At 42.9% G+C, this 17,633-nt stretch overlaps 2 protein-coding genes across 5 annotated transcripts in view; one reads left to right on the top strand and one right to left on the bottom strand.

The window, feature by feature from the left end:
• Nln (neurolysin) overlaps positions 1-4,965 on the bottom strand; it is a 102,254-nt gene extending 97,289 nt beyond the window's left edge. Inside the window, exon 1 of the mRNA XM_004671197.2 lies at positions 4,801-4,965. Within this exon, the coding sequence (XP_004671254.2) occupies positions 4,801-4,841 (41 nt within the window). The 5' untranslated portion in view covers positions 4,842-4,965. The remainder of the gene's footprint in view (positions 1-4,800) is intronic.
• A 544-nt stretch (positions 4,966-5,509) lies between these two features.
• Sgtb (small glutamine rich tetratricopeptide repeat co-chaperone beta) overlaps positions 5,510-17,633 on the top strand; it is a 48,318-nt gene continuing 36,194 nt past the window's right edge. For 3 of the 4 annotated variants that reach the window (XM_045138905.1, XM_004671181.2, XM_045138906.1), the window contains exons 1-3: positions 5,510-5,607; positions 6,673-6,788; positions 12,903-13,006. In XM_045138905.1, the coding sequence (XP_044994840.1) occupies positions 6,689-6,788; positions 12,903-13,006 (204 nt within the window). In that variant the 5' untranslated portion in view covers positions 5,510-5,607; positions 6,673-6,688. The remainder of the gene's footprint in view (positions 5,608-6,672; positions 6,789-12,902; positions 13,007-17,633) is intronic. The other variant, XM_045138907.1, reaches the window with a different exon arrangement.

Here is a 17,633-nt window from a genome sequence, read left to right on the forward strand (position 1 = left end):
TCTGTCTTTCTGTGTCTGTCGCTCTCAAATAAATAAATAAATGAACAAAAAACTTTCCTCCTATCAGCTCTTTTTGGTCTGGTCTGCATCACTTCCCAAGGAAGTTGTGATGTCTACATTAAAGAGATTATACTTAGGGCTGGAGGGATGGCTTAGCAGTTAAGGCATTTGCCTGCAAAACCAAAGGACCCAGGTTTGATTCCCCAGGACCCACGTTAGCCAGATGCACTAGGGTGCACGTGAATGGAGTTCGTTTGCAGTGGCTGGAGGCCCTGGTGTGCCCATTCTCTCTTTCTCCCTCTTTCTCTGTCAAACAAATAAATAAAAAGAAAATGACTATTATCTTAAAAAGAGAGAGAGAGATTATATTTAAGGTTAAGAAAGTATCAAGATGTAGGTTGGAGTGATGGCTTAGCAGTTAAGCGCTTGCCTGCAAAGCCTGAGAATCCAGGTTCAATTCCCCAATACTCACCACATAGGCCAGATGCACAAAGTAACACATGCATCTGGCGTTCATGTGCCGTTGCTGGAGGCCCTGGCCTGCCCATTCTCTGTCTCTCTTTCTGAAATAAATATTTTTAGAACGTATCAAGATGCTTCTAACCAAAACCAGGGATGAGAAACCAAAATGGGGGCTGGAGAGATGGCTCAGCAGTTAAAGGCTCTTGGTTGCAAAGCCTGACGGTCAGTTCAGCTCCCCAGTGTCCACATAAAGCCAGATGTATAAAGTGGTGCTTGTGTCTGGAATTCACTTGCAGTGGCAAGAAGCCCTAGTATGCCTTTCCTCTCTCTCTCAAGTAAATAGAAAAAGTATTTTAAAAAGAAAACAACAAAAATCCTCATTTGTACATTTGTAATCCATTTTTACAAATAACAGGGGCAGGTTTTTTTTTTTTTTTTTTTTTTTTTGAGGTAGGGTCTCAATCTGGCCCAGGTTGACCTGGAATTAACTATGTAGTCTCAGGGTGGCCTTGAACTCACGGTGATCCTTCTACCTCTGCCTCCTGAGTGCTGGGATTAAAGGGGTGTGCCACCATGCCTAGCTTAGTAAATTTTTGATAATAATATTTAAAATCCTTTTGCTATTGGAATTTTTGTCTATGGCACTCCTGTCCTTAATGTTTGAAAGTGATATACATCAGTCTTAAGGAGATAATCTCAATTTTATTTCATTACATTCAGACATATAAATATTACAAAATTTAGGGGGTAGAAGGGATGGTCTAGTGGTTAAGGCGTTTGCCTGCAAAGCCAAAGGACCCAGGTTTATTAGCCAGATACACAAGGGGGCACATGCATCTGGAGTTTGTTTACAGTGGCTAGGGGCCCTGATGCACCCATTCTCTCTCTCTCTCCCCCTCTTTCTCTGTCAAATAAAAATAAAATGATTAATATTACAAAATTTAGAGCTGGAGAAATGGCTCAGCAGTTAAAAGTACTTGCTTGCCAGCAGCTTGATTCCCCAGTACCCATGTAAAGGCAGATGCATAAAGCGGGGCATAGATCTGGAGTTCATTTGTAGTGGCTGGAGGCCCTGGCATACCCATACACACGCACACACTCTCTCTCTCTCTCTTTCTCAAATAAAATAAATACAAGCATTTAAAAACACAAATTTTATGAATAACTTCACTTTAGGTTGTCTCATTTTCTAGATTTCCCATATTAAATCAGTTTAGGGATAATAGGAACTCCTCCTCCGAACTCTGAAGGCAAAAGAGAGGAATGTCTTTGAGCCTATAGGGGAGAATCTGGGTCCACACTGCAAGGGGACGAAAATGTCAGAAGGATCTGGCCTTTTCTTATCTCTTCTCCCCTAGAGGAATTCTCCCAGGAGATATAATTGCCCCATTCCAAGAAGACCCTTCCTTGAAGATTAAAATTTTTGGGAAGGGCTGGAGATACGGCTTGGTGGTTAAGGCATTTGCCTGCAAATCCAAAGGACCCAAATAAGCCAGGTGCACAAAGGGGCGCACACATCTGGATTTTGTTTGCAGTGGCTGGAGGCCATGGTGTGTCCATTCTCTCTCTACCTGCCTATTTCTGTATGTTTCTCTCTCTCAAATAAATAAATAAAAATAAAATACTTTAAAAAGGGTTTTGGGAAGATTGTCCTTTCCCAGAAACAATGAACCCCAGACACTTGACATCAGGACTGGACTAGTTCAGTCCCCACCCCATAAAAGTCCCCTCAACCTGGGTCTTAGGGTGGGTTTTTCCCATTTTATGGGGAAGTTCATTTGATGTGGCGAGAGGTCCTGGTACACCCATACTCACACACTCACACTCTCTATTTGGAAATAAATTTTACAAAATTAAAACATTAAAAAAAAAAAAACAACTAGGTAGTTGGTGCACAGGCTCATGTCTGTAATCCCAAACACTAGGGAGGTTGTAACAGGAGAATCATGAGTTCAAGACCAGTGTGAGCTACACATAGCAAGACCCTGTCTCAAAACATAACACAATAGTAACAAAGTGAGCCTGTCAAGGAAAAAGACCGAGAGTATGTATTGTTAATATAATTTTTTATTTTAATTTAATTTATTTATCGGGGGGGCAGATAGCAAGAATGGGTGTGTCAGGGACTCTCATGCACCACCTTGTGCATCTGGCTTACATGGGTCCTGGGGAATTGAATCTGAGTCCTTCAGCTTTGCAGGCACATACCTTAACTGCTAAGCCATCTCCCAGCCCAAAAGTTTTAACTTTTAATGAAAGCTTTTAAATCAAAAGTAGAAATTTGGAAAATGCAATCTGCCCAGTGACTTTGGCAGCTTCTCAACATTTGAAGACTTTTCTAATGAATGTGATATTTCATGTTGCAAAATGTAATATGTCACATTAGGAAGAGCAAACGCAGTGAACTACAAATCTCCAGATGACTGACGCTACAGTTAGGCATGAGTAGAAGATCCACTGAAAATGTAAGACTCACAACGGATTTACTATAGCAAAGCAGGAAAAGCATGGTGATTTAATCTCAGATTTCACTTTGCAATTCAATTTATAGGATTAATATCTTCTAACATTAGTATATCAAAGAATGCCCATTATTATCTTAAAAAACTATTAAAATACTCTCCTCTTTCCAACAATACATGAATGTGAAGTAATTTTTCAGTCTTCTTAGATGAAAACAGAATAGTGAAACATACTAAATGCAATGGTAGATTTAAGAATCTAGCTACCTTATTTTGTATTCAAATTGCATGTTAGTTTTGTAAAAGCAAAATAATAACACTGTAAAATGACTAGCGCTAAAAAGAAAGAAAGAAATGTTGTTGGAAACGTGGGGAAAATAGAATCTTTGCACTGCTGGTGGGAATGTAAAATGCCACAGCAAATGAATAAAATGACACACTTGCTGTAAAAAAACTGCATGGTGGTTCCTCAAAATATCAAGCATAGCATTACCACACAAACCAGCGATGTGCCCTCCTCAGTATACAGTCCAAAGAACTTAAACAGATATTGCACACCAGTAATCACAGCAAGATTAGGTTAAAAAGAAATTAGCAACACAGGTGCCCAGTGACAGATCAATGGATATTTATGCATGAAACTTTGCGTTTATTATGCGCTTATTACTGTTTTATAAACACACCAACCCTTTTTAAAAGTCCTAGTTTAAATTTTCTATACGGCTTAGTATGGGCAGTTATAATTTCCAAAAATGGAAGTTACTAGGTTTACAGCAATTTTTGAGTGGTAAATGGGGTCCTGAGATTAAAAAAAAAAAAAAAAAGGTCTGAGAACAGCTAGGTGTCTTTCACAGAAATTTACTGTCTCTTCCACATCTTCATTACATGAAGGCCTTCATTTGTTGGCACTGCTTCTTTTGACAGCTAGGAGCCTAGCACAAAAGGACAGCCCAAATTATGGTCACAATAACCACGTGAACCTCCTGTACTCACTATTGTACAATAACACAAAGACTAGTGGCAGAGCACAACAGAAACCCCGTTTAAAAAAGGCAGCAATGCTGGTGTTTCAAAACCAGTTTTGTGCACAGCTAGCAGAAGAACATGTGTTTGTTTTTTTTTTTTAAATTCCTGCTTAATGTTCATTCGTAATTAGGGCAGATATAGCAATGGGGGTGGTGGTCGTATTGTTTCTGAAAACCAGCGTGCGGGTGCAGTGAATTCCATTCCCTCACCATTTTACTAACCGGTCGGTCGCAGAGGGGTGTGGTTAGATAGCCAAGAAGCAATCCAAAACAGCAGGACGGCTGCCCACCGTGTCCCAGCAATCAATCCCGTGCCAAGTCAACTTGCCCAGCAGGAGGACGTGTGTGGGAAGGAGGAATTTTTTTTAAGGTAGTTAGAAAGCAAGGGTATGAAAATAAGTAGCAAAACCAAAGCGGCTGCATAGGTGAACACCAGACGCCTGGAAGGCTACGAGGTGCACGGGGTGGGGGAGCAAAGGAGACTTCACTGCAGACTCCACGGCTGCGGCGGTCTGCAGGTCCCGGTGGGGACAAACACGAAAGGCTGGCTTTTCTTTTCGGTTCACCTTTTTGCATTCATTTTGGGTCGGGTCGGGTCGGTGATCCGCCTCTCAGACTGCGGCTGAGGCAATCCCGAGACAAAGGGACAGGATGGCCTCCCGAGGGAAGCCTGGGGAAAGAAAGGTGGCCCCAGGTGTCCCTCCCTCACGAGTCCACCTAGCAAGGCGGCGGGGAGGGACTGATCTCCGGGGTGCTGGAAAGGCTGCAGCGGAGACCTCAGGCCTGTCCCCGGCCCCCAGACCCCCGTCCTGCCCACGGTCAAGGTTATCTATGTGGCACACCCCGGGTACCTGCGGAGGCCTCGCACAGCCGAAAGGCACTGGACGATCATCAGTGCGCCTAGAGGCCCGCAGCGGCTCGCGAGGACGGCGGGGCGGGGGTTCCTCGGGCGTCGGGGTGCGAAGTCGCGTGCAGGGGAGACGAGAGCCGGCCTAGCCGAGGACCGGACTACGCCTGAAACCGAGCGACCGCCGGTCCTGCCAGCGCCCTCCCACGTGCCGAGGCCCACGCCGGCGCCACCAGTCCCGCCCCCGCCAGCCCTTAGCCCCGCCCCTCCGCTCCCTCTCCGCCCAGCCCTTAGCCCCGCCCCTCCGCCCAGCGCTAAGCCCCGCCCCTGACGCGCTCTTCAGAGCTCCGCCCATCCAGTCTTTAGCCCCGCCCTCCACAGCCCGCCCACGCTCCGACCTCTCCAGCCCCGCCCCTCCCCGGGCCCTAGCCCCGCCCCGCCCCCGCCCCTTCCGGCCCTCTCCGCCCACACTCCGCCTTTAGCACCGCCCCCTCCGCGCGCGCCCTGTCCAGCCTTTACCCCGCCCCACTTCCGGCCGCGCTCGGCACGCACGCTGCCCGCCTCCTCGTCCAGCTCCGCCCCGGGTGGGCGGGCCCAGCGAGACCCGGCCTCCCCGAGCGCTGCGCGGTGCGCTGAGGGGCGGCGGCGAGGGCTCGCGGGAGCCCGGGCAGAAGTTTGGGCGATCGGGGTCAGCGCTGACCTCCGGCGCTAGCCGCTGTCCGGCCCTGAGGACCGAGGGGGCGGGCGGACCCTCAGCCCCGGCGCCTTAGCGACGTGCGCAAGCCCCCGCAGCCGCCTCCCTGCCAGTCAGGTGAGGGGCTTCTGGCCGGGAAGGGTGCGTCTCTCCCGCAGCCCCGGAGCGGAGCGAGGCCTGCAAACCCTGCTGTGCAGACCCCGTCTGGACTGAGACCGGGCCCGGTTACCGCCGTGGCAGAGGGAGGAAGGAGGCTAGGGTGGGACGGTGATGTGCTGGGAGGAGAGGTAGCAGGAGGTTGGGCATGGGCATCTCCTTTCCTTCTGCAGCCCCTTCCCTCCACTCAGTCTGTTTCCACCTTCTCCCTCCCGGGCCCGAGTCTGTCGGTCTGTGCAATTGGAAGCTCGCCTTTAAAAGAAGTGCATGACTGATAAACACGCTGGCGGCGGGCACCACACCCTGGCTTTGAATTAGGGAATCTGGGGAGCCGATTGTCCGGTAGGATTTAGTGCACATAAGCCACTAATGCCGCTGGCCCTGCGCCCCTGTTAGGCTGCGATAGTGTCCATGTGAATGGACACGGCCACGGGAGAGCACAGCTACTGCAGAAGCCGAGGTTCCCCCCCCACCACCGTCTGTCGTATCCATTGGTTTAGGCAATGATGTCCTGAACTGTCCGTTAACTAGAAATGCCATTTGTCTACCGTGACGCTTAAGAAATGAAACCCCCTCGCTGAGCGCATTTCCTAAGCAAATAACTCAACCTTACAAAAGCAGGTGGAGTGTAAATTATTAAGCCTTTCTTTTTTGAACCCATTGAAATCAAGGAAGATGCTCATGGTGGCTCACCTGAGTCAGCAGTAAGAAATCTCTTTCAACTTAGGCCTTTTGGAGGATTTCTGTGTATATTCCCTACGCCTATCCTTTTCTGTCTATTATATACATTGTTTAGATACGGTGAGAGTCTAAGCTTACATGTTTTGAAAAAATAAATTTTTACTGATGCAAGATTTGGTATAGATTACTATTACCTGTAGTACATTGCCTTAGTCTCCTGAGCCTTTAAAAGGAGGAAAAGGTCAAGATTTTTGCCTTTCTTTTCTGATGTTATCTTTTTAATTTATAACTTTTTTTAATTTATAACTTTCCTGGCTGATTTAGTGTTTTCCTTTTCTTATCAAGGACCTGAGCTTCTAAAATGTCATCCGTCAAACACTTGGTTTATGCAGTCATTCGTTTCCTACGGGAACAAAGTCAGATGGATGCCTATACTTCGGATGAGCAAGAAAGTTTGGAAGGTAAGCACCTGTTCCTGGCGTTCATTTGCATTGCATTTATAAGAAAACACCCAAACAACTACAATCCGAAGTTTATGATATGTTATGACAAAAGTAGAACGTTTTGCTGAGAGAGACTTACATGGATGCTGTTTCTATTCCCTGAAGCTGGTTTTGTCTTAATGGATAACAAAATAAGAGAGCTGTTGTTCATTTGTTGAAAACCTAGTGTCAGGGTATTATATAATCGTCATTTCATATTATAGGAGAATTTTCCTTCACAACAACTAAGTTAGTATTATTATTCCTATCGAACAGATGAGAAAGTAAAACCAACTGTTTTGAATAACATAACAGTTAATATGGAACAAAGCTGAGATTTAAATCTTGGCTCATACTCTAAAGATTTTGTTAATAGTAAAGAAAATACCTTAGTCATTGTAATAGCACTGTGTGAAAAATCTAAAGAATTGTATTACTGGTGGGCTCTGACAAGTGCTGTCTTGAAACTTGAAGTGAGAGCACTTCATCCTTTAAATACTGAATTGGGATCACTGAATTTATGTAGAGCTGAGCAGGGCTTGCATGGTAAGCATCGTGTGCTTCCTCGACACCATCTTTGTGACTCATGTTTATGCATTATGAAATTTCAACTCAGTGTAGCCATAGAAGATAGAATTCTGCAGATGAGCATCTGCAAGTTCAGTGAGCCTAGCTTATTTGTGGTCTAAAGACTTAATTATTGCTCTGAGAGTACATTTGGGAGAACATAATAAATGACAACGTGGTTTGAATTTCCCCATCTTGCAGCTTCTCCCATGGAGGAGACACATCAATTAATTTCAAGAACTTTCTTAATAAATATGCTGTAAAGAGGTGGGGATGAAAATTGGGCACTTGCTTGGAGACTGCTTGCAGTCTGGTGAGGTGATGATATCTTTCTAGGAGGCAGTGAAAGGGGCAGGTGACATGCAATGGAGAACATTCTAGATCCGTTCCTTTAATACGAAAGTCTTTTTGTTTTTGATGGTCACACTGTGTGAAGATAAAGGTGATTGGTTCTCTAAGGAAAGCATTGGTTATGATTGCTCTGTAGCAAACAGAGGACTGCATTCCTTTAATATAGAGATTTCTTTTCTCATCAAAGGCAGTATGATGTTTTTATGAGCTAGAAAGAAAATCAAGAGTATTTTAAAAACCAAGATGTTATGTCCTATTTTTAGGATGGTATTCAGCCAAAAATATGTGCCTTCAGCTGTTTGTTATATATGGAGTCAGAAATGGTGCCAATTGTTTGTGACTGACCCCTATTTTTTGACTCTACGAGTCTAATTTAATTGAGTGTGGAATCACATGGAGGCGTCTGCCCACATTCTAGGCATTTAAAAAAGACTTAGAAAGGCTCTGTTGTTCTAGCACCAGATTTACCACTACTGTGAAGCTCGTGTGTGTCATCAGCTTTGAATCTGCTTATCAGCGATGTCATCCACTCCTCTTAATCGTTGCCATCTGTGTCACCTGCTTTGGACTGTTGTGGTTTCCCTTCGCCGTCTCTCCTGCAAGCACTGCTCCTGTCTTAGCTCTTCCCCCTGCCAGTGGACAGTGGTTCTTCCATTTCCTCTGCTCTCGGTCCGTGGTTTTTTTTTGTTTTGTCTCCTTCAGTGATCTAAAGTACCTGATTATATCCTATGAGTGAATATGAATTCAGGGTGATTTTGCAAAGTATGGAGATACGTTTTTGGTTGCCACAGCTTGGGGGCAGGTATTTTTGGCATCTTGTGGATAGAGGCCAGGATGGCACTAAACATTCTGCAATATACAGAACAGGCCTTGACAACAAGGTATGTTATTAGATCTGAAATGTCAGTATGATGAGATTACGAAATCCTTCCCTAAACCTTACCATTACCAAAATTGCATTTCTCCTTCCATCTCTTTTTTTTAAAAATTTTTTGTTCATTTTTTATTTATTTGAGAGAGATAGAGAGACAGTCAGATAGAGATAGAGAGAGAGAGAATGGGCACGCCAGGGCCTCCAGCCACTGCAAATGAAATCCAGATATGTGCGCCCCTTGTGCATCTGGCTAACGTGGGACCTGGAGAATCAAGCCTCGAACTGGGGTCTTTAGGCTTCACAGGCAAGCGCTTAACCGCTAAGCCATCTCTGCAGCCCTCTCCTTCCATCTCTTATCTTAAATTTTTTACTTCCTGAACACTATTGACTAACTTTTTAGCACACACTCTCTCTAGAGTCCCTAACCCAACAATACTGTGAACCCACCTGTAGATCTGAACAGTTGATTCCTCTCTCCTTCCCTTCCTCCCTCTCTTCCTTCCTTCCTTCTTTCTATTTTATTTTTGTTTTGTTTTGTTTTGTTTTTTTCGAGGTAAGGTTTCACTCTAGCCCAGGCTGACCTGGAATTCAATATGTAGTCTCAGGATGGCCTTGAACTCGTGGTGATCCTCCTGCCTCTGTCTCCTGAGTGTTGGGATTAAAGGCATGTGCCACCATACCTGGCTTTTTAATTTTTTTTTTTTTGAGGTAAGGTTCCACTTTAGCCCAGCCTGACCTAGAACTCACTTTGTAGTCCCAGGATTGGTAGGCTTTGCAAGCAATCACCTTTAGTCACTGAGCCATCTTCCCAGCTTCCCCTCCACACACTTATTTTTTTAAGTGGCATTACTTAGCTTACTGGCCTCTAATACTCTGAATATATATATGGACAGTCATCAGCTTTGTACCCTCAGTACAGTTCTTCTGTATGCCAGACATATATCCAGCTGCCTACCACATCTCTTCGCTTGCTTGTCTAGTAGGCATTTCAAAAGTTAACATTGCCAAAACTAAGCTCTTGATCCTCCTACCTAAAATCTGTTCTACCCACAATTTCCCTATCTCAGGCATAGCAACTCTGGCTTTTCTTTTGCTTATGCCAAAAATCAGGGCGTTGTTCCGTGCTCCTTTTTTTCTCATAATCTGTACCTAACTGTTTGATAAGTCTAGTGGCCTGTGTCTTCAAAAATCTGTACTTTCAAAATTGATCTTGAGTCTGGGGCCGGAGATGTGGCTCAGTATAGAGCATTTGTCTGGCATTCACAAGGCCCTGAATTCAATCCCCAGTACCACAAAAAAAAGAAACAAAAATACATACTGTACATGGAGTCCCTATCACCTCCATTGGTACCATCTCTGATTAGAATGAAGTGTTTCTTGCTTGTTTACTATGGCAGCCCCTAACTGATCTGTTGTTTGTATTCTTGGTCCTTGAAATTGAAAACCTCACCACCAGTCTTTTAAGTATGTCTGGTCTGTCATTTCTTTACTCACACTCTTGCCACATTCCTCATATTACTTAGTCATTCATTGCATGGAGGGTCTGTATGATTTGAACCTCTGTGATTTGTGTACCATCTTTGCTAACTTTCCTTCCTCAAGGACACCTATTGTGAAAACTCGGTTAAACCTAGAGTGTATGTTCCTGCTCAGCTCCCTACCCAACATTCTCCTTCTTCTCATTATGGTCTGTAGTTCACCTCTTTGAGAACATAAGCTCAAGAGGTAAAGGCTCCTTTCAGTTTGATTCACTGACACATCATAAGTATATAGCAAATGTCTGACACATGATAGGTGTTTTATATGTACTTGTTGAATTGACTTCATCCTGGGTGTATCACTTAGCTGGTCTGTATTTTACTTTCTAAGTCTGCTAGGCAACTTGCATCAGTCTCTTCCCATATAATTCATTTCTTAGGACAGTCAGGGTCTCTGTTTAACTCTTGGGTTCTGTATTTTGATTTTCAGTTCATACCTTGCTTGAGTTCTCTTGATTTTTTTTTTTTTTGAACCTGTAAACTAATACTTGGATTGGGGCTGAAGTGGAACTAGCGGTAGGGTGGAGAAATACTTTTTCCCATTGTTTTTTCTTTTATTTCCTTAGAAATTAACTTATAACTTCATCTAGGAGCAAAGGTGATAGTAGATTTAGTTTATTGGTCATCTACTATTTGCCAGACTCTTCAGTTCAAAGAAGATTAATATTGTAGGCCCTGTCTTCAAGGAGATAGTCTAATACAAGAGACATACACTTATAAGTTGTGTACTATAGAGTGTCAAGTACAGTAATAGAAACATACAAAGTCTGTGCCACAATAAAGAAGTTATCAGTCTGATCCAGGAAGGAGGCTACTCTAGGATAAATAAATGCACATGCCTTTCTTATTACTGTTACTACATTATTAACAACAGTTGCCATTGTGGCAGCGAGACAGTACAAGCACAAGTTGTCTGTTGGTAGAAAGAGAAAAAGGAAAAAGCCCTATTCTTGTGCTTTCAGCCATGGGGAGGCTGAAGGATCACTTGGGCCCTGTAGTTTTAGATAAGCCTATGCAACATAACACATAGTAGATCCATCCATAAAAATAAAAATAAAAATAAAAGGAAAAAATATAAAGAGAAGGTATAGGTGGATATGTTACTTAAATATCTTAAAAGATATTTTGACTTTTAATCACTGGGAACTTAGTGGACTTTTCAGCCCCTTTTCTAAGAAGAATTTTTCTGTGACAAGTGAAAGTAACAGGACTTCTCTTAGGAGAAATAATTGTGTCAAGATCACAATTAATATATAATGTTTTTTGGTTTTTTTTTTCAAGGGAGGGTCTCACTCAAGCACAGACTGACCTGGAATTTGCTCTGTCATTCCAGGTTGGTCTCAAACTCACAGCGATCCTCCTACCTCTCTCTCCCAAGTGCTGGGGTTAAAGGTGTGTGCCATCATGCCGGCTTATAATATGTCCTTTACAAGTCGACAGCATGCCCATGGTCTTCCTACATTGTTTGGAAGGACACTGGGTATTTCGACTACATCTTAGTTCTTCTTCAACCCAGAACTATCAGATTAGGAACCACTGTCATTCCTCCCAAAGGGACAGAACATGTGGTAAATGGCTCCTGCTGTATTGCTTGATTAGGAATCCACTTGGCTTTCTGCTTCCTTCAAACGCATTCTCAACACTGGTACCAGATTTTTAGTTCTAAACACAAGATACAGTTATGCTTTTCTCCATCATGACCTTTTGCAGGCTCTCTGCCAGTTGCACAAAGTCTTAACTTTTACAAAGAAAATGTCATTAAAGTAGCCTTGTCCTATGCAGACAGACTTTGATTCTTACGTAATCTCTCACCATGTCTCATCTGGTCTGTATCCATGTACCCTTTGTGTACCAACCAGTTATCTTGTCCTACACCAAAAATAGACGTCACCCATTCAGCATGCTGTGTATTTTACTTGACATATTATCTTCCACCTCGTAAATGTAAATGTTGTTATATGGACAGCGGTTTGTTTTCTGTTAGGTTTATTGTTGTTTCTTTACCAGAGTAGATCAGCATGTTAAACATAGTCAGCACTTAGTAAATATGTAATTTAGTAACTATGTAAATATGTATGTGTGTATGTATGATGAATATTTAAAAACAGACCTACTTTCGTGTAAGTATCCCAACATTCGTATTTAGTATTTCCTTTGTGCTCAGTACTATGCTTCTCTTACTGTTTTTTAAATCAGATTGAAAATTCTATGTGCCACATTTGTAAGATATATAATATTTTAAGCTTGTCAAGACACTATACTATAACATTAGTTTGCTTAATTAGAAATTGTTACAGAGGAGTAAACTGTTATTGCTCCTCTTTTTGGTAGCCATCAATAAGAATATGATGTAAGCCAGGCGTGGTGGCGCATGCCTTTAATCCCAGCACTTGGGAGGCAGAGGTCGAAGGATTGCCATGAGTTCAAGGCCACCCTGAGACTCCATGGTGAATTCCAGGTCAGCCTGGGCTAGAGTGAAACCCTACCTTGAAAAACAAAACAAAACAAAAACAACAAAAAAGAATATGATATAATGTGTCTATTCAAAGCTGTATTCTAGCTAATATTTATCTTTTAGTAAGTGACCACTGTCTTCATAGCTGGTCCATAAACAGAAATCTCTAGGCAGCTGAACCAAGAGCTTTCCTTTTGTTCTGGGATTGTCAATACTGATTTACCACAGATTACATTTCTCTCAGGAAAAAAAAGAAAGTTCCTTTTTGTGTTGCTAATTTTTTTTTTACTATTAAAATTTATTTCAAGTTGCAATTCAGTGCTTGGAGACAGTTTTTAAGATCAGCCCAGAAGATACACATCTAGCAGTTTCACAGCCTCTGACAGAAATGTTCACAAATTCCTTCTGTAAGGTATGTTGACACTGTTTCCTCATTAGTGTCTGATATGACTATGATTTTTTTCTTGGGTTCTTAATAATTGAGGGGATAAGTGTACAGGTAGTTAATTTCTTCATGGGTAAAAAGGATCTTGTAGATACAATTGGGGGTCTAAAAATGTCATTAATGTATTTTAGTTTGCATATTAGTAGCCGTTCTCATCCTCTCAATTTTTGTATTTTTGTGTGTATAGTATGTGGTGTGTGTGTGTATGTGTGTGTGTGTATGTACACACCCACAGATGAATGTGCCCTGTGAGCATACATGTGGAGCCCATAAAAGAATATTAGGAATCCTCCTTGAATGCTCTTTCATGTTATTTCCTTGAGACAGAGTTTCTCACTGCACTTGGAATTTGCAGTTTCCAGTTTAGACTGGCTGACAGGGTTTCTCAGCAGCCCTCCTATTTCTGCCCCCCCCCCCCCGGGCTGTATGGTTACAGGCATGCATGGCCATTCCTGGCTTTTTAAAAAATATTTTATTTATTTATTTGAAAGGGGGGAGGGAGGGAGGGAGAAGGGGAGGGAATGAATGGGTACACCAAGGCCTCTAGCCACTGCAAACAAACTCCAGATACATGCACCACCTTGTGCATCTGGCTTACATGGGTCTTGGAGAATTGAGCCTGGGTCCTTTGGCTTTGTAGGCAAGCACCTTAACCATTCAGCCACCTCTCCAGCCCCCATTTCTTGCTTTTTTTTAAAGAGAAGGTTTTTTTAAATATTTTATTTTTCATTGTTTATTTGAGAGAGAGAGAGAATTTTGAGAATGGGCACACCAGGTCCTCCAGCCACTGCAAATGAACTCCAGATGCATGTGCCCCCTTGTGCATCTGATTACCATGGGTCCTGGGGAATTGAACCTGGGTCCTTTGGCTTTGCAGCAAGTGCCTTAACCACTAAGCCCCTTTTCCGGCCCCGTTTCTTGCTTTTTATGTGGGTTTATGGTTTGAACTCAGGTCCTCATGCTATATAACAAACATTCTTATAAACTGAGCCATCTCCTTACCCCTCACCTTTTGCATTTAATGATATTATCTTTGTCAACTTTCAAGTCCTTTACAGTTTTTAGATTTCACACATATACTTAATGTTCCCTTCCAACATAGATCACAAGTTAAAAATGCAAGTTTAATGTCTAGAAGGTAATCATATTGGAATAAATCCATTTGGGATTGAATTATTACCAAAGCAGATTTCTTCAAATTTTGTTATTAAAACTGTGCTTAACAAGAAGGTTCAGGATCACTGTGAAAAACTAAGACTTGGGGGCTGGAGAGATGGCCCAAAGGTTAAAGGTACTTGCTTGTAAACCCTGATGGCCCAGGTTTGATTCTCCAGTACCCACATAAAGCCAGACACACAAAATGGTGCATGTGTCTAGAGTTTGTTTGCAGTGGCAGGAAGCCCTAGTGTGACTATTCTCTCCCTTCCACAAATACATAATAATAATAAAATATTTAAAAGATTTTTAAGAGTAAGACTTGACCCAAATTCATTGATCTCTAATACCTAGAACTGTTTGTTTAGTGTCTGATTCTTGCCTTTTCAGATAATGTAGATTATGAGACTGTCCATGCAGGGCCCTGATTCTGATCCCTAACATTGTATAAAAAATAAAAGAGAGGAAGGGGTTGGGAGGAAGGAAAAGGAGGAAAGAAAGAAAGTCTGCCACGTTTTGAGGGTTTTTTTGCTCTAGAGTCACCTCCCATGTGCTTTCTCACTGTATCTCAGTACCTCAAGAACTTTTGCTTCTCAGCTCCACCCTTGAACATGAAGCTGACACAGGAGGTGTAAACTTCAGCTTTGATGGGACCTCTCTAAGGGTAGCACATTTACCGAGGTCTTCCAGGCTCTGTTCCTAGAGCCTGCTGGGAATTGGTTCTTGAGTACTTGAAGTGCAGATGGTAATTTGGCAGCAAACGCCTCCTCCTCTTCAATTGCAAGAGAATAATGCAGGTTACCTTACCAAACTAGGGAGCTCTACTTATATGACAAGCTGTACAAAGATAGTGACCTGTCTCTCTCTTCCTCTTGTTCTGTTCCTTTTTTTTTTTAAAGAATATGTCAGCCACTTTATTTATTTATTTATTTATTTGAGAGCGACAGACACAGAGAGAAAGACAGATAAAGGGAGAGAGAGAGAATGGGCGCGCCAGCACTTTCAGCCTCTGCAAATGAGCTCCAGACGCATGCACCCCCTTGTGCATCTGGCTAACATGGGACCTGGGGAACCGAGCTTCGAACCGGGGTCCTTAGGCTTCACAGGCAAGCGCTTAACCGCTAAGCCATCTCTCCAGCCCTTGTTCTGTTCCTTTTGATTACCATGGGCTGTGGGTCTTTTCATGGTGGAAGCTAGCGAAACCTTGCTTCATGGGACTAGTAGATTGTGACTGAAGCAGATCTTTATGCTCCGGTTCCCAAGAACCTACACTTCAGACAGCATTTGGATTTGTTTGCTCTTTTTAATTTTTTTTTTGTATGTGTATGATGTGTATTTATGTTTGTGTGTAAGTCTACATGTATATGTACCATGGAATATGTGTGGAGGCAGAGGACTACCTCAGGTGTCAGTGTTTGCCTTCCCCCTTGTTTGAGACAGGGTCTCTTGTTCATCACTGTGGGTGCCAGGTTGGTTAGCTTCTGAGCTTCTGGAGATTCTCCTGTCTCACCATAGGGGTCTGGCATGACAGAGGAGTTCACTACTGCTTCTGGCTTTGTGTGGGTTCGGGGAATTTGAGCTCAGGTCATGGTGCTCGTATGGCAATTACTTTATCCTCTGAGCCATCTCCCTAGCCTCCCCTCTCACAACACCTCCTTCATTATTATTATTTTTATTTTTGAGAGAGAGAGAATGGGCACGCCAGGACCTTCAGCCTGCTGGGAACGAACTCCAGACACGTGTTTCCCCTGTGGCACATGAGCAACATTGTGTGCTGGCATCTCTGTGTGTCTGGCTACGTGGGACCTGGAGATTTGAACATGAGTTCTTAGGCTTCACAGGCAAGCACCTTAACCACTAAGCATCTCTCCAGCCCCCAACACTCCCTTTTTGAGACAGGATCTCATGTAGCCCAAGCTGGTTTTGAACTTGCTATGTAGGATGACCTTGTACTTCTGACCCCCAGGCTTCTGTTGGAGATTCCTGGTGTGTCTGTGCATGGTCGGCAAGCACTGGAAAACTGAGCTACGCCCTCAACTCTCCCTTGCTCTCTTTAGCTACTGTCACCGCCAACACAGTTCTGAAGCCGTCAGAGCTGCTTTATTTCAACTATTAATATTATTATTAACCCTTCAGGAAGCTCCAGTTGAGTTTTATCTTCTATTTGAACAAAGCTCTTTTTCTCCTTTGCTGTAGCTCCCTGATTGCATTTAACTGTAAGAAAAGTATTGCATACTATTTTTTTAAATGGAGTTGATTGTAACTGGCTCCCTGTTGAATTTGCAGGTGTATTGTTAAGGTAGTTCTGTCACACAGCTGTGGCTTTGCTCTGTATGTGTTAACAAAATGGCAGAGATAGTCTAAAACAAGTCTGAAACAGCATCAGGATTGTTAGAATTAAAGAGGTTATTTGTTGCACCAAATGTACTTGAATATTCTTTTTGTCATTTTAATTTTAAAATACTGCTTTTGGGCTGGAGAGATGGCTTAGCGGTTAAGCGCTTGCCTATGAAGCCTAAGGACCCCGGTTCGAGGCTCGGTTCCCCAGGTCCCACGTTAGCCAGATGCACAAGGGGGCGCACGTGTCTGGAGTTCGTTTGCAGAGGCTGGAAGCCCTGGCGCGCCCATCTTCTCTCTCTCCCTCTATCTGTCTTTCTCCCTGTGTCTGTCACTCTCAAATAAATAAATAAAAAATGAACAAAAAATATATTTTTAAAATACTGCTCTTATGTTCCACCCAAATTAATTTTATACAGATTCTCTTTATTTATTTATCCCATGACATTTTCTACCACATTCTAAGTTGGTCAGACGTAATGAATATGGGCATTTATTCTTAGTGTATAAGACTGGCAATTAAAAAGTTAAGGATTTGGAAAAGAGAATAAATTATAATCCATTTTATTTTATTTTTTTTTTACTTTATTTATTTATTTGAGAGCAACAGACACAGAGAGAAAGACAGAATGTGTGCGCCCCCTTGTGCATCTGGCTAACGTGGGAACTGGAGAACTGAGCCTCGAACCGGGGTCCTTAGGCTTCACAGGCAAGCGCTTAACCACTAAGCCATCTCTCCAGCCCTATAATCCATTTTAATGTCATGTTTTCTGACCTAAAATATTCAGTTTTTTTCCCTATCTATGAGCTACCTAGGTTTGTTGGAAGGTTTAAAATAGAAGAAATCCTGAAAGCAAATATTAAGAACAATAGGAAGGGTGTCGTGGAACTGAAGTTCTAAGTTGTGACCTCTATTTTTCTATCTGTTTTCAAGGAAACACACAGTGGGGGAGAGGGATGGTGCACTAGGGCATTTTGCCACTACAGACCAACTCTAGATGTATGTGTCACTTTGTGCATCTGGCTTTACGTGGGTTTTAGGGAATTGAGTTTGGGCTGTCAGGCTGTGCAAGCAAGTTCCTTTAATCATTGACCCATCCCT

This window comes from Jaculus jaculus, chromosome 20 (genome assembly GCF_020740685.1).
Source record: "Jaculus jaculus isolate mJacJac1 chromosome 20, mJacJac1.mat.Y.cur, whole genome shotgun sequence".
Classification (NCBI taxonomy): Eukaryota; Metazoa; Chordata; class Mammalia; order Rodentia; family Dipodidae; genus Jaculus; species Jaculus jaculus.